The sequence below is a fragment of the Eucyclogobius newberryi genome, unplaced genomic scaffold (assembly GCF_026437365.1).
Source record: "Eucyclogobius newberryi isolate DKJ021-1_F unplaced genomic scaffold, fEucNew1.0.hap1 SCAF_5, whole genome shotgun sequence".
Taxonomy (NCBI): domain Eukaryota; kingdom Metazoa; phylum Chordata; class Actinopteri; order Gobiiformes; family Gobiidae; genus Eucyclogobius; species Eucyclogobius newberryi.
This window is the reverse complement of record NW_027316167.1, coordinates 7,240,619-7,255,396: the sequence shown is the minus strand read 5'-3', so window position 1 is coordinate 7,255,396 and position 14,778 is coordinate 7,240,619. Positions and strand designations below refer to the sequence as shown.

The 14,778-nt window shown below is 46.4% G+C and overlaps 1 protein-coding gene across 1 annotated transcript in view; it reads left to right on the top strand.

Annotated features, from left to right (window-relative positions):
• rasl12 (RAS-like, family 12) overlaps positions 1 to 5,478 on the top strand; it is a 12,911-nt gene extending 7,433 nt beyond the window's left edge. The window contains exons 4-5 of the mRNA XM_072465115.1: positions 75 to 265; positions 4,155 to 5,478. Coding sequence (XP_072321216.1) covers positions 75 to 265; positions 4,155 to 4,494 — 531 coding nt within the window. The 3' untranslated portion in view covers positions 4,495 to 5,478. The remainder of the gene's footprint in view (positions 1 to 74; positions 266 to 4,154) is intronic.
• Positions 5,479 to 14,778: the final 9,300 nt, after the last annotated feature.

The window sequence follows — 14,778 nt, the reverse complement described above, 5'->3', positions numbered from 1 at the left end:
GGCACAGACAATCCATCTTCCCTCCTTCAGTTCCATTAAAAAACATGTATAAATATTTCATGGTGTGATTCCAGGACGGTCCGGTGAACACAGAGCGGTACCTGTCCTGGGCCAGTGCGTTCATTGTCGTCTACAGTATTGACAATCAGGACAGCTTCAAGGTCTGCCACAAATACCTGGACACTCTGTCTGTGCACAATAAAACATTCAAGAGCCACGTGCCCATCGTTCTGCTCGGGAACAAGCTGGACATGGAGCGCTACAGGTGGGTGTCCTTGACCGCTCTTTTACAACGCAAGACTCATTTAATTAATGTACGATGGTGGTGATTAGAGTTCGTTTTTTGCTGAGCTGAATGTTTTGTAAGGGAAAAAAAAAAGCTCATGCACAATTTAAAGTTACAAGAACATATTCAATTCAGTTTTAACCACATTGAATACTGTGGTAATGTTGCGTGGCCTTCATCACTGGATAAATGTGGAAACAAATCAGCATCTTGTCCTTGAGATATGAGGAGCCAAAGGAATACGTGTTTTAGAAGGGGAAATGTGCTATGTTTTAGCCAATTTATAACGGTGTTTCCTCATCATTAGCTTACTCAAAGGTGTACTTCGATTGATTCATGCTTTCATCCTGTTTTCACCTACCCCCTATCTCCAATCAGACCTGTGAAGTAGAGTAGCCAGAGGGAAACCACTCCTCATTAAAAGGCACATGACGGTCTGACCGCCTGGAGTTCCTGAAGGACTCTCACACCATGAGAAACAAAGATCTTTGGTCTGATAGAACAAAGATGGAAGTCTTTGGCTTGAATAGAAGCGTCTGGAGGAAACAGGCAGCGCTCATCACATGGTCAGGACCATCTCTACAGTGAAGCGTGGTGGTGGCAGCATTATGATGTGGGAGGTTTTTCTTGAACTGGGAGAGTAGTCCGGATCAAGAGGAATGCAGCAGTCACAGAGACGTCCTGGATGAACACCTGCTCCAGAGGCTCTGGACCTCAGACTGGGCCAAGCTTCATCTTCAACAACGACCCCCTGCACACAGCCAGGAGAACAAAGGAGAGGCCACAGGACAACTCTGTGAATGTCCCTGAGTGGCCCAGAGGCCGCACTTGAACCCAACTGAACATCTCTGGAGATCTGAAAATGGCAGTGAACCGACACTCTCCATCCAAACATATGGGGTTTGTGAGGTTCTGCAGAAGAATGAGAGAAACTGTCCAAAAGCTCGTAGCATTAGACTAAATAAAAGATTTGAGGCTGTAATTAGAGCCAAAGGTGCTTCAACAAAGTATTGAGCAAAGACTTGCTTTTTTGTGTTTTTAATTTGTCATAAATTAGCGAAGAATTCAAACTACCCTTTTCACTTTGTCATTATGGGGTTTTTCTTGTAGAATTTTCAGGCAAATAATCAATTGAATGAACTTTGGAATAAGGCTGCAACGTAACAAAAAGGTTTCTCCTTTTACAGCTCTTTACTTCAAAAAGTACGTCAGCGATTCATGTTTGAAATACCACGCAGACTTTGCCAATTGAATATTTCAGTCTCCTCACGGCAACTTGACAAAAGGTTATGTCGAGCAAATTGAAAAACCATGAAATACTATTGTCTCAAACTGTGCCCTAACAATAATGTCATTCCCGTTTCCATATAATTTGACTCCGAGCTCTACGAGAATTAATTCGCAGCCTGAGCGTGTGACTGTTCAGGCCCACGGGGAGCGATCCTACAAAAGAGGCGCATGCTAGCTAACGGCTCTGTCTGCCATTGTAGCTTTAAAAAACCCCGGGGATCACCAGTGGCAGTGCATCCTGAACAGGGGGAGCGCTCTGTCGCGCGCCCTGCTCTTTAAGCTGGTCAATAAACGGCAGAACTCTGAACCTACGGCGACGCTACGGCAAAATACTTAAAAACACGGCGTCGTCGTAATATTTAGCCTGGAAGACGCGCATGCAAACGGTGAAAATGTCAATATTGTAAAATTTGAACGTTGCTAGTGAAAGCCAGATATTTCAGCCCCATCTGCTGCAGCGAGAGGACGCATTAAAGATGTATGGCGAGCCGCGACCGCCCGGCGGCATTGGCGCAGCGTGAGCAAAATGCACGTCAGGACATTTTATCTGCTACAGCGCTTTGATGTTCACCTCTTTTTATCTACACGTTTCTAATTGCGATCTATAAGTATGAGCTATTTTACACTTAACACGGTAGATAGAGAGTTATATGCATTTGTTCTCAAAAGGTACACAGTGTTAGCAGTTAGCGCACTTAGCTCAGCCTGAATCCTGAATCGACCGGGGTCTTTCAATGAGGAGTCTGGATTTTCTTAGGATCTTTTCTTCCATCAACCTAAAATATGGACAATACTATTATTTTAGTTACGTAGTTCTGATTCACTAGCTTAAGAGATAAAAAGCATAGAAGGTGCATTTCCTAACAGACAGGGGCACTGCTAGCCAATGGGCAGGACAGGCAATTGCTTGGGGCCCCCAGAACACAAGCAGTCCTTTAGTATGTATAAGCTCAATACAATAATATTAATAGTATTTTTTTTTAATCGGTTTATTGTCTGAACTGCAATAAATGCTTCAGTAACAGAATAGTGTTGTAGCGAGACCCATTTTTTAAAATATTGCTTACGGGTCTGCTACAGAAGCTGACGTCACCTGAACATTACACGTGATGTTAATAAATAAAAATCGAAATTATTATACTTTTTAAGCATAAAGCCGATCTCTGCATTTCATTCAAAGGACATTTGGAAGTTGGTGGTGCCGTGGCTAAAGCTAGCGTAAACAAGAATCTACTTCAGTATTTATTGCACTGTATTTGTTTCACTTCTCTTATCTAATCATCTGTAATTTATTGTCTTTGGCTTATTTTAGATGCATTTTGCTCTGGAATGTTTGGAGTGCGGTGCCTCAATAAACAGGAAACCGCTGTTGCTAATTTGCGCTAGCTTCGTTTCGCTCGCAACACTATCAGTAAAACTGTGGCGGTCAAGCTCAAGTCGCCCGATTCAACTCTTTAGATGATTCCCTGTGATGTTTTGGGGTCTGTAATGTAGCTGTCCATCACATAGGTTTAAAACATGAATAAAGGAAACCTCAAGTCAATGTTTTAAAGGATTTATTGACTTTAGTTTGTGAGGCTACCTGCAACAAAAGAGAACATGTATGTTACCTCACGTGTCCGCCATTTTAGGTGCGCCGGCCAAAAGAGTCCCCAGGGAGCCGGAGCACCTTAAGAAGGTTCCGGGGCAGAACATTGTGGGGAAATAGGAGGTTAACTGTTTTAAAATATACATGAGGTAAGTTCATATTTCAATTTTGTTACACTGATCAGTTACACAAAATTAAACTCAATAAATCATTTAAAACATTGACTTGTGCTTTCCTTTATTGTTGTAGTAAGGCTATGTAATGGACAGCTACATTACTTGCCTGACCAGCCGTTCCCAACACGTTTTGACAAACTACTTATCAAAACTGTGTGTGGCTCTGGGGCTCGACCGCTGAGGTTCAATTTCTAGGGCGGAGTTTAGAGCAGAGACAGAACCAATCACATAAACCCAGAAGTGACGCAAACAACGCCACACGCTTAACCGGATATTACGTAGCCCGTGTCAACAAGGCGTGTTCCGCGTTATCCGTCCTGAACGCAGAAAATGTCTCCTGAATCGCGATGACGCCCTTTGTATAACCGCATCTAACGCACGTTCATCACGGCGAGTAGAGCGGACTTTCCTGATCGTTCAAACCAAAGCGAGAGCAGAAGTAAACTCTGGGTCACGAGCCGGGTCACGAGCCGGGTCACGAGCCGGGTCACGAGCCGGGTCACGGGCCGGGTCACGGGCCGGGTCACAGGCCGGGTCACGAGCCGGGTCACGGGTCCGCCATCTCGAATGTTTTGGAACAGGGGCGGAAAGCGCTACTTCCGTATCTCAGTGTGACGCGTTAAAAGCTCCGACTGGGATTGGACAGGTAAATGGATTACCGACAATTTCATTGGCTTTGACTCCGATTCCAGACCCTTACGCATTCGAACAGAATGTGGGCGGGGCTGGCGGGTCAGGCAACTACATTACAGGGGCCCTTACTGCTTTCAGGAACAATCAGTCCGAATACGTAATAAATAAAGTTCTCTTCCAGGCAGGTGGGCCGATCGGACGGGGAGGAGCTGGCGTCGCGGTTCGGCTGCCTGTTCTACGAGATCTCGGCGTGCATGGGCTTCCAGGACGTCCGGCAGATCTTCCACGAGGCGGTGAGGAGGGCGCGGCGGGACGGGCAGCGGGGCCGCCTGGTTTACATCAGCGAGGACAAGAGCCTCCTGACGCTGGCCGCCGCCGCGCCCGCCGCCTTCGCCGCCCCGTGTTTGAAAGAGCTGCCGGCGCCGGCCACCGCCAAGCTGGTCACGGTGAAGGCGTCCAGAGCGCAGAGCAAGCGCCGGGCCGCCACGCTCACGCTGCTCAAGGGCTTCAAGATATTCTGACCCCGCCCGAGGACGTTTAAAGGACGGGGAATGTGGCGGCGACGCGCTGTGCTGGACCGCCACGTGAGCGTTAGAGGCTCGCTCGCATCACGACTAGAAAGGAAATATATTTATCTTTATAGAGACGTCAAGGGTGAAGCTGTTTCTGTAACGACATGTTATTTCACCTTAATAAAGCATGAACAAGGACTAAATTCATAATGAACAAAAACTTTATGAAGAATGTTTCAGACGTGGTATTAATAATAAAGCTTAACTCATCACTCCAAACCCTAATTCATTCTTTTCTAAGCCTGAATCATTCTTGAATAAAGCTTGTTCATGATTATTAATATAATTTAATTGTATTTATTATAAAGTAGAACCGATATTGCTAAATCTGAATTGACAATTGAGCAATAAGACTCAAGCTAAAGTTGTATTCAAATGAACACTTATGAGTCAGATATTATAAAGAATATCACAGTCGTCTTGTGCATATTATTGTGGCTGGAAAGTGTTTCATTGTGTGTCATTTAGTCAAATGAATCATTTTATGTGCAATTTAGAAGAAATATACATTCAAAATATCTAAAATAATAGTGTATGACGCTTGGAAAAGTGTTCATCACTTTCCAAATCAATCAATCAATCAATCAATCAATCAATCAATCACATTTTATTTATAGACACAATTCGTACAAAAGTAATTTAGAACGTTAAAAACACCTAAAAAACACAATACAGTGAACATGACACTAAATCAATAAAAACACATGAACATGGTATTTAAATAGTAAAACAAGCCTGAACATTGATGAAATGAAACGAAATGAAAAGCTTAAAAAAATTGTTTCTGCACCAAAAGAGTGGTTTTAAAATCTATTTATTTTATATAATTTGACAGTTCGGGATAATAATAATCATGATTACTCAGGTCACTGTTTATCAAATCTATTATCACCAATAATGGAGATGATTTTAGAAGCAAAATTATATCATTTTAAGTCACTCTATATTACAATAAAGTAAACCTAACTGTACAGCTTTTTGTTGTTTTGTTGTTTTTTCACATTAAAGGGGCCGTACCTGATTCTCACTTTTGAAACATGAAAAACAAAACTAGTTCATTTAGCCAATTGTTGTCATAAAGTTTTGCCCCATAACAGATGTATTGTAAAAGTATCTGTTTGTATTTTATTCTCTGAGAAGCAAGAAGTGCGCTGTTAGCATGCTAATGTTAGCATGCTAATGTTAGCTTAACCGGGACTTGTTCTGTGCTTATAAACTCATCATAGTGAATATTTGGGATCCTGGGAAAGCATTAAGTAAGTGAGCGATATATGTGCAGCAGTAAAGTTAAAGTTTAAAATGTAGTTGCTCTTTTTTTCACATTTCAAAACAATAACAATCAGGTACAGCCCCTTTTTAACTTCAGGAACTTTGATTTCATAAAACTGCTCACTCTGAGGAACGGTCCGACATGAATTATTAAATTTTTTGAGCCGACATGATAAACGATATTTGAGTTGCTGCTTTAGACAATAACCAACGCATTTATTTAAAAAAAATAACTCTTCACTTATAGATAATGACAATTACAAAAATAAATAAATATAAACAAGTAAATGAAATTAAAATCATGTGTTTTTCTGGGATATAAAATAACTGGTTGTGTGATTGGCCGTTTTATAATATCAGCCGATACTGTAACATCCACACTGCCCATCCCTCCTCAAACAATGTACTTTTAGACTAAATTCTATATTGTGACATCCTTGTTTTTGACGGAGTAAGCGCTGGAAGTTGGGCTCTATGCAAATATCATGTAAACAAGTTAAAAAGTTTGCGCAGGGACAGTGGAACGTGGCTGGCGGCTCCCCACCGTCCATCACGGCGGCCGGATGCCAATAAAAAAGCGAGAGAAAAAGAACCAGCGCCCCAGATAAAAGAACGAGCCCGTGTCTGCTCTTTCATCAGCGGAAGATGGATTACAAATTATGTCAAAAGTGCCAGCGTAATTGTTCCCAGTATTCGCCGCGTTCCAGCTCTTGTGTTTTTAATGGCAGTCTCCCGCGGCGATATCCGGGCACACTCACCGCTCGTAAAACAAAGCTCATTTTGAACCAGGCTCTGTGACAAATCAAAGAGAATCATCATTTATTCCGAGCCTGGTGAGGAAGTCGAAGTGCTCTTATTTTAATTATGTTTCACGGCAAAGCCAGACTGTAATGGGTTCAGCCCGAATGACCTGTGCTAATTAACGCTCGCTCGTTTAATTGTACAATTCTGTAAAATAGAAATTCTGTAACTCCTCCAGAGGTTCAAGTGCGCGTTCTGAACAAAGAGCATCTGGCAGCGGCTTATCATTAGACACTGCAAATATGAAGTTACGTTTGAAAGTTTCTAAATTGTCCCGGCGCAACCTTTTCTGAGCACATAATCCAAAAACCACTCCTCGCACACATTTGAGTAAGACTACTATTTTGGCTCCCTCGTCGGTGTTGGAAATGCTCAGCACGACGTTCTTCTTTGGTGTTTTATGGCGGTTGGTATCCAGAGTGCTACATTACCTCCACCTACTGTAGTTGTACGTCTTCAAAGTATGTGTTTTACGCTATACTCTTCTGCGCAGTGCTGACTCTTCTTCTTCTTCTTCTTCTTCTGTGTTTTATGGCGGTTGGTATCCAGAGTGTTACATTACCTCCACCCACTGTAGTTGTATGTCTTAGACTTGAAAGGAATAAAAGAGGATTTTTGGGCCCAATCTCAGTCTCATTTCCTCGTGGCGTGGACAGCCCGAGTTGTTCTCCCACATGTCAATCATTCCCTGCGTCCTACAGCACACCTGCAGACTTGTTCTGGCTCATCCCCAGCATAGCAGCACGTTTCCCTGGCTGCGCATGTGTGGTTGATATGCTGGTGTGTGGTTGATATGCTGGTGTGTGTTTAGCGAGTTCCTTCAGTGCACAGGACAAAATGACCACAGAGAAAGACTCAGAAGAGACGGAAATCTGTGGAGACGAGAGATGATTCGATCCGTCGTGCTAATAAACAAACGCACGTGTGGCAGCGAGGCTGTTGCGTGCTCATGCACGAGGTTTGATGGGAGGCGGCCTCTTGGAAACAACAGGAGGGTGGGGGGGTGAGTGTGCGCACTGAGCCGGAGTGAGGCGGACGGCACGTGGTGATTGGTGATACATGGATGTGAATTTTCAGGGTAGAAATGACAGATAGTTTACTTTTCTACAAAAACAGAAGGGATAAAAGTATAATTTCATTGTCTCTGTTATATTTTGTGGTAACGTATGTAATATACCGTATTTTCCAGACTATATGTCGCTCCTTTTTTCATAGTTTTGGCCGGGGTGCAACTTATACTTCTATTTATACTTATATACTTTTATTTATACTCCGGCGCGACTTATGTGATATTATTTGTTATTTTCACACTTGTAACCGCATTTCATACTCCAGTGCGACTTATGTTTTTTCTTCTCTATTATGCATTTTTTGGCTGCGACTTATACTCCGGTGCGACTTATAGTCTGGAAAATACGGTACATGTATATGAAATGAAAAACTATTTTAGAATCATTATTTCTGTCAGTATTTGCACAGTAAAACCTAAAAGAAATCTGGATTTTAACTTTTATAGTCTATCTTAATCTCACATACAAATAAATACATATAAAGTACAGTTGTAAAAAAAAAAAAAAGCTCTGTTATCACTTACTGTATTTGAGTTGTTTTCATTTGCCAAAACCACATTGATTTGACACATTCTATGATGTTCTATGGTTGTTTCCCAATTTCTCCATTGAAACTGCACTTTAGAATGTTTTTGTTGACAAATTGTTACAGGGCTATTGTTTGTAGCCTCGTTTGAGCTGTTTATCACAACACTCACATTACACTGGCATAACCACAGACACAGCTCCACTCAGTAAATATTATACGTATCATATATTTACTTTAAGTACAAACCGCAGTAAACACATTTCTGTTGTTTGTTGTTGCTGTTTGTCATCATGTTTTAGCTGTAAACATATTATATTTGATATTCGGTGGAGCTCTCTACTGTGATTTACTGCGGTACATTATTATTTCACCCTGGAGAGACAAAGAGACCACGAGAATGGACTGTTTAGCAAGCTTTATTCGCGAGTTATTTGGCGCTCAGACCCCGGCGGAAGACGTTGCAATCATGGGCACTCCATGATCTATTTGTATTAGATGTCTCCCCCCAAAAACCCAGGGTCTGAGCAGCTGTGTGCCAAGGTTATTACGGATACTCAGAACATGACAGCAGATACTTAATATAGAGTAGACTGGTCAGGCCACGAGGCCGCCATTGATCACGTGGTGGCCCGAGAGGGGCGGATGCGTAGTGACGGGGAGAGTAGGGGGCGAAGCCCTGAAAACTCAAAGCGTCTGAAATTGAGGCCTCTATTCACGGAGATGTGGTGAAGGACCGAGGACAGGAATATGAAGCACCTGGGAGTAGATAATAAATGACGTAGACACGGGGAGAGCTAGAGGATGCGACTAAGGAACAGGTAATGAGGAAATATGAACCACCACCAGTATTTGTTGCGAGACAAGACTTACTAGAGATGCGAGGAGCGTTGAGCCACCAAGATTGGAGGCAGGTAGGGACGAACGTACGGGCATGGGCGAAAGGGACTGTCGCCCGAGTTGTTAGAGGGCTGTGGAGGATATGCCCTGAGTGGCCGCGGATGTAGCGGCTCCTATTCTAAACGGTGCCCGGTGAGACGACGGATTGCATGGGATCGATGTTACCTTCGGGTATTTCCGAAACCAGGGGGCTGCTGTCATGGGCTGCCTCTGGAGTTAGGAACAGCGGGGAATGAAGTGCGCCGTGGTTTGACCCGATTGGGAATTTAACCAATGCCCTGAGAGCCACGTGTGCGTGCTGTGATGATGCAGGGGCTTTACCTTGAAAGTTAAATTATAATAGAATTCTGATTCCCCCCAAAAACAAAGGAGGCGGCAGATGACAGAGAGTGGAGGTGTCGGCAGACAGCTGAGCGTGGACGGGATAGCGCCGGCAGACGGCGGAGCGTGGACGGGATAGCGCCGGCAGACGGCGGAGCGTGGACGGGATAGCGCCGGCAGACGGCGGAGCGTGGACGGGATAGCGCCGGCAGACGGCGGAGCGTGGACGGGATAGCGCCGGCAGACGGCAGAACGTAGACCTGAAAGCGCCGGCGGAACGGCAGAACATAGACCTGAAAGCGCCGGCGGAACGGCAGAACGTAGACCTGGAAGCGCCGGCAGAACGGCAGAACGTAGACCTGAAAGCGCCGGCGGAACGGCAGAACATAGACCTGAAAGCGCCGACGGAACGGCAGAACGTAGACCTGGAAGCGCCGGCGGAACGGCAGAACATAGACCTGAAAGCGCCGGCGGAACGGCAGAACGTAGACCTGGAAGCGCCGGCAGAACGGCAGAACGTAGACCTGGAAAGAACGGCAGAATGTAGACCTGAAAGCGCCGGCAGAACGGCAGAGCATGCACGCAGTGCGCCGGGGCAGACGGCGGAGCGTGCACGCAGTTGCGCACACGCTGAGCGCCGGGGCAGACGGCGGAGCGTGCACACAGTTGCGCACGCGCAGAGCGCCGGGGCAGACGGCGGAGCGTGCACACAGTTGGGCCCGCGCAGGGCGCCGGGCAGACGGCGAAGCGTGCACGCAGTGCGCCGGAGCAGACGGCGAAGCGTGCACGCAGTGCGCCGGAGCAGACGGCGGAGCCCGCATGCAGTGCGCCGGAGCAGACGGCGAAGCGTGCACGCAGTGCGCCGGAGCAGACGGCGGAGCCCGCACGCAGTGCGCCGGAGCAGACGGCGGAGCCCGCACGCAGTGCGCCGGCGCCGGAGCAGACGGCGGAGCCCGCACGCAGTGCGCCGGGGCAGACGGCGGAGCGTTCACGCAGTGCGCCGGGGCAGACGGCGGAGCGTTCACGCAGTGCGCCGGGCAGGCGGCGAAGCGTGCGGGCAGTGCGCCGGGGCAGGCTGGCGAAGCGCGCGGGCAGTGCGCCGGGGAAAACGGCGAAGCGTGCACGCAGTGCGCCGGGGAAGAGCCGGGGTAGACGGGAGAACGTGGACCGACAGTGCCGGTAGGCGGCAGAGCGTAGACCTGAAAGCGCCAGCAGGCGGCAGAGCGTAGACCTGAAAGCGCCAGCAGGCGGCAGACCGTAGACCTGAAAGCGCCGGCAGGCGGCAGAGCGTAGACCTGAAAGCGCCGGCAGGCGGCAGAGCGTAGACCTGAAAGCGCCGGCAGGCGGCAGAGCGTAGACCTGGAAGCGCCAGCAGGCAGCAGAGCGTAGACCTGGAAGCGCCGTCAGGCGGCAGAACGTGGGCTGAGAGCGCCGGTAGACGGCAGAACGTGGGCTGAGAGTGCCGGTAGACGGCAGAACGTGGGCTGAGAGTGCCGGTAGACGGCAGAACGTGGGCTGAGTGCCGGTAGACAGCAGAACGTGGGCTGAGAGTGCCGGTAGACGGCAGGCCTTAGATTAAAATAGAGTTTTAATACCCCCTAAACCGGAGGAGGCGGAGAGACCGTGTAAAAGCGCCGGGAGTTGGAGACGGAATGATTTGTCATGGAAAAATTTAAAACCGTTCCGCTCGTGGAGGAGGCGGGACCGGAAGTGAGGTGGGGCCAACGCAATCGCCAAACAGATGAGTCGAGAGGGGAGAGGCGAAGCTAGCCAGGTCGCGCAGTGTGGAATGAACTCTGAAGTAAGATGGCCTTGGAGGAACCGATTTGGCCCATGAAAACAACCAGAGGGGCCCGGAGCGGGCAGATTCCGGGGAGAGGGACAGTAAGGAACAGTCTGATACGCGCATGCCGGCTTGACAGGCAGTTTGAATTGAATCGCGGGCCTTTTTGTGCAGCGCTTGCGCTGATCGCTTTGCAACGGTGAATGTAGCATGACTAGAATTACCGTACTTTCGGGCTATAGAAAGGTGCTCCAGAATGGAAGCTGCCCTGAAATTTGGGAAGATTGTACATAGCTGGCCGCGCCGTCATGCGCCCATGGTGTAACGTGGGATATTTTAAACGTGAATATATAGTACGTGATGCGACGTAACGGTTGTCTTTTGGACCGGGGGATTGTAGTGTGCCTGCGGACTGGGCACATGACCCATTTCTCGTGAATATGAGTCTGAGACATGCAGCGCCTTTTAATTTATTTTGTTGTTTGATTATATATTTATTTATTAATAAACCCACAGAGTGTTTGGGAAAGCTGAGGAGCGGATACCTTTTCCGATGAATGAGATTGGACCGAGCTGAATAAAAGCCCTAAAAGGAATGAATGGCACGATATGTACAATGCATGGAGCTGCCTCGATCTGTTCCACGGAGGAGCAGCGTGCGTGAGGTGAGAGGGCGGGGCAAGAATGTTAGGAATGAAAAGACGAAAAGTTTGATTGTTGGAGACACCGTAGTTGAGAACCTTGAAATCTTGCTTAAGATTGTGATTCAAGCAATATTCACGAGATGAAGACAATTAAAAAAAATACTTAATTTCGACTGGGGACATCGCTGGGAGTTCGGCCTGGGGGCCCCGTATGGCCAGCGGCGGGCCTGGGACAGGCCCCTTGGAGTCGAGGACAGAGCGCTGCCGCGTGTTGGAGCCTGACGTGGAGAGGAGCGTGTTCTGGAGCTGCTGCGCGATGAAGCTGGACCCGGTGTCAGCGTGATCCGGTGGAGAGACGCTGTGGCGCGGGAGGAGCCGCGTGAAGGAGACGTCCCGACGCTCGATGCGGAGGAGAGGCGCCGCGCCACCGCAGCGTGCGCGGAGCGGCTGATGATTTCCTGGTAGGTGCCGCGGGGCGCACGGCTGGTGGATGGGAAGCGTTTCGAGCGAAAGTGACGAGTCCTGTGATGAGAGAACGCGGCGAGACGCTCAGCTCTTCCACCGGGTCAGGTGGATGCGCTCTTCCGAAGCCGGAGGGCCGCGGGAGGACCCGGAGCCCCCGTGAGAGGAACACGGAGGGTCATCTGATTTGAACTCTGACATAATATCAGTCGCAGTACGGTTTGAGCGGCCGAGCCATCTGCCTGAGGGCTTAAATGCGACCGCCTGGGTGCTGATTGGGAGCGGGGAGGAGTCACTGGGAGTGTTGATTGGGGATGAGGAGCAGGTGCGAGGGCCATGGTGCAGACCGCCCCCTGACCTTTCACCCTCCTTCTTTGGCCAGGAAAAACTGCATGACCTCTTTGGGATAAGTGCATAAACCTGGGAGAGTCCATGGTGAAGGAGGGATCTGACTCTCACAGACGGACAGGCGGGCGCCCGCTTGAGTGCAATGATGGCGCTGGGGAGAGGGGTCCTTCCATGGTGGACTTGACGTAGATGGATGGAGTTAGGTCTTCCAGGCTGAATTTACGCAGGCTTCATTACTTCACCTTCTCAGATGAGAAGATAATTTGACATTTTTAGTCTTAACATCGGGGTGGAAAAAGCACTACATTTTAAGTAGTACAGAAACATGCACATTAAGAATGAAAAAGTAGCCCATTAAAAAATCTACCGGCAATTAAGTAAGTTTTGAAGAACCTCTTTCATAATGTACTAGAGTGAAATGTAAATTTATTTCACATTTGATTTTTTTTGTGTTTACTTAAAACTGAGGCAGGAAGTCAAAGTTATTTCTACTTTTCAGTCCAGTTCAAATATACATTGGAGTATAAAGTACCTGCTCTGTACCTGAGAATGTAGCCACTGTAAAAAATGTACTGAAGTATGTGCTAGAGTTAGATTGTTAAGTACATATGAGTTTGATCATTTTCATGACATTTATATTTGTACTTCCTGGTTGAACATGAGCAGCCGATGTGACATAGGTAGAGGTAATTCCATAACAGTTACCTAGCAACCGCTCTCGCTGTGTGAGAAGAGGTTTCACAGGTCTTTCCTTCTGCTGCTCTCAGACTTTACAACTCAGCTTCAGAATCATGTGCAATACTGTCATACTCATGTGCAATATGGCTAAACTCATGTGCAATACTGTCATTCATGTGCAATACTGCTATACTCATGTACCATACTATTATAATCATGTGCAATACTGTTATACTCCTGTGCAATACTATTATACTCCTGTGCATTACTGTTATACTCATGTGCAATACTGTGAACCCTCGTTTATCGCGGGGGTTACGTTCCGAGAAGAACCCGCGATAGGCAAAATCCGCGAAGTAGAAACCTTTATTTTTTACAGTTATTATACAATGAAATACTCCATAAAACATTGAAGCTCACGCGCGGCGCCGCTCTCACCGGCCTCGCAAACTTCAATTTGGCAAGCGGTTTTACGTACGTGTACATATTAATCCATAACGTTATTGACACACAGGTAGAGAAGACGCGGAGAAACTGTTTAGCCAATCAGAATGCAGAACACAATGCATGATGAAAATCCGCGAAGCAGCGAGACCGCGAAAAGTGAACCGCGTTATAGCGAGGGATCACTGTATTGTTATACTCATGTGCAATACTGTTATACTCATGTGCAATACTGTCATAATCATGTGCAATACTGGTATACTCATGTGCAATACTATCATAATCATGTGCAATACTGGTATACTCATGTGCAATACTATCATAATCATGTGCAATGCTGTCATAATCATGTGCAATACTGTCATAATCATGTGCAATACTGTTATACTCATGTGCAATACTGTTATACTCATGTGCAATACTGTCATAATCATGTGCAATACTGTTATACTCATGTGCAATACTGTCATAATCATATGCAATACTGTCAAAATCATGTGCAATACTGTTATACTCATGTGCAATACTGCTATACTCATGTGCAATACTATTATAATCATGTGCAATACTGTTATACTCATGTGCAATACTGTCATAATCATGTGCAATACTGTTATACTCATGTGCAATACTGTCATAATCATGTGCAATACTGTTATACTCATGTGCAATACTGTTGTATGTGTAGTGTGTAATCTTTAGTTATTTTTAAGTCACCAAGTTTTCATTATTATACTTCTGTGCCTAATCTGTGTTGCAACATTATAATTTCCCCATTGTGGGACAAATAAAGGTTTTCTTATCTTATCCTAGCAAACACATTGTAAACAAAGGGACAAAACAAGAGACAAAATTAATATTAATGACACATTATGATCTGTCAAATAGTAACACCTTTATTTTGTTGAATGAACGTTTAAACTAAAATGCGTCAGTTGTGTGCAAATTCTATCGTTGAACATTTTTGACGGAATGTCGCTTATTGAT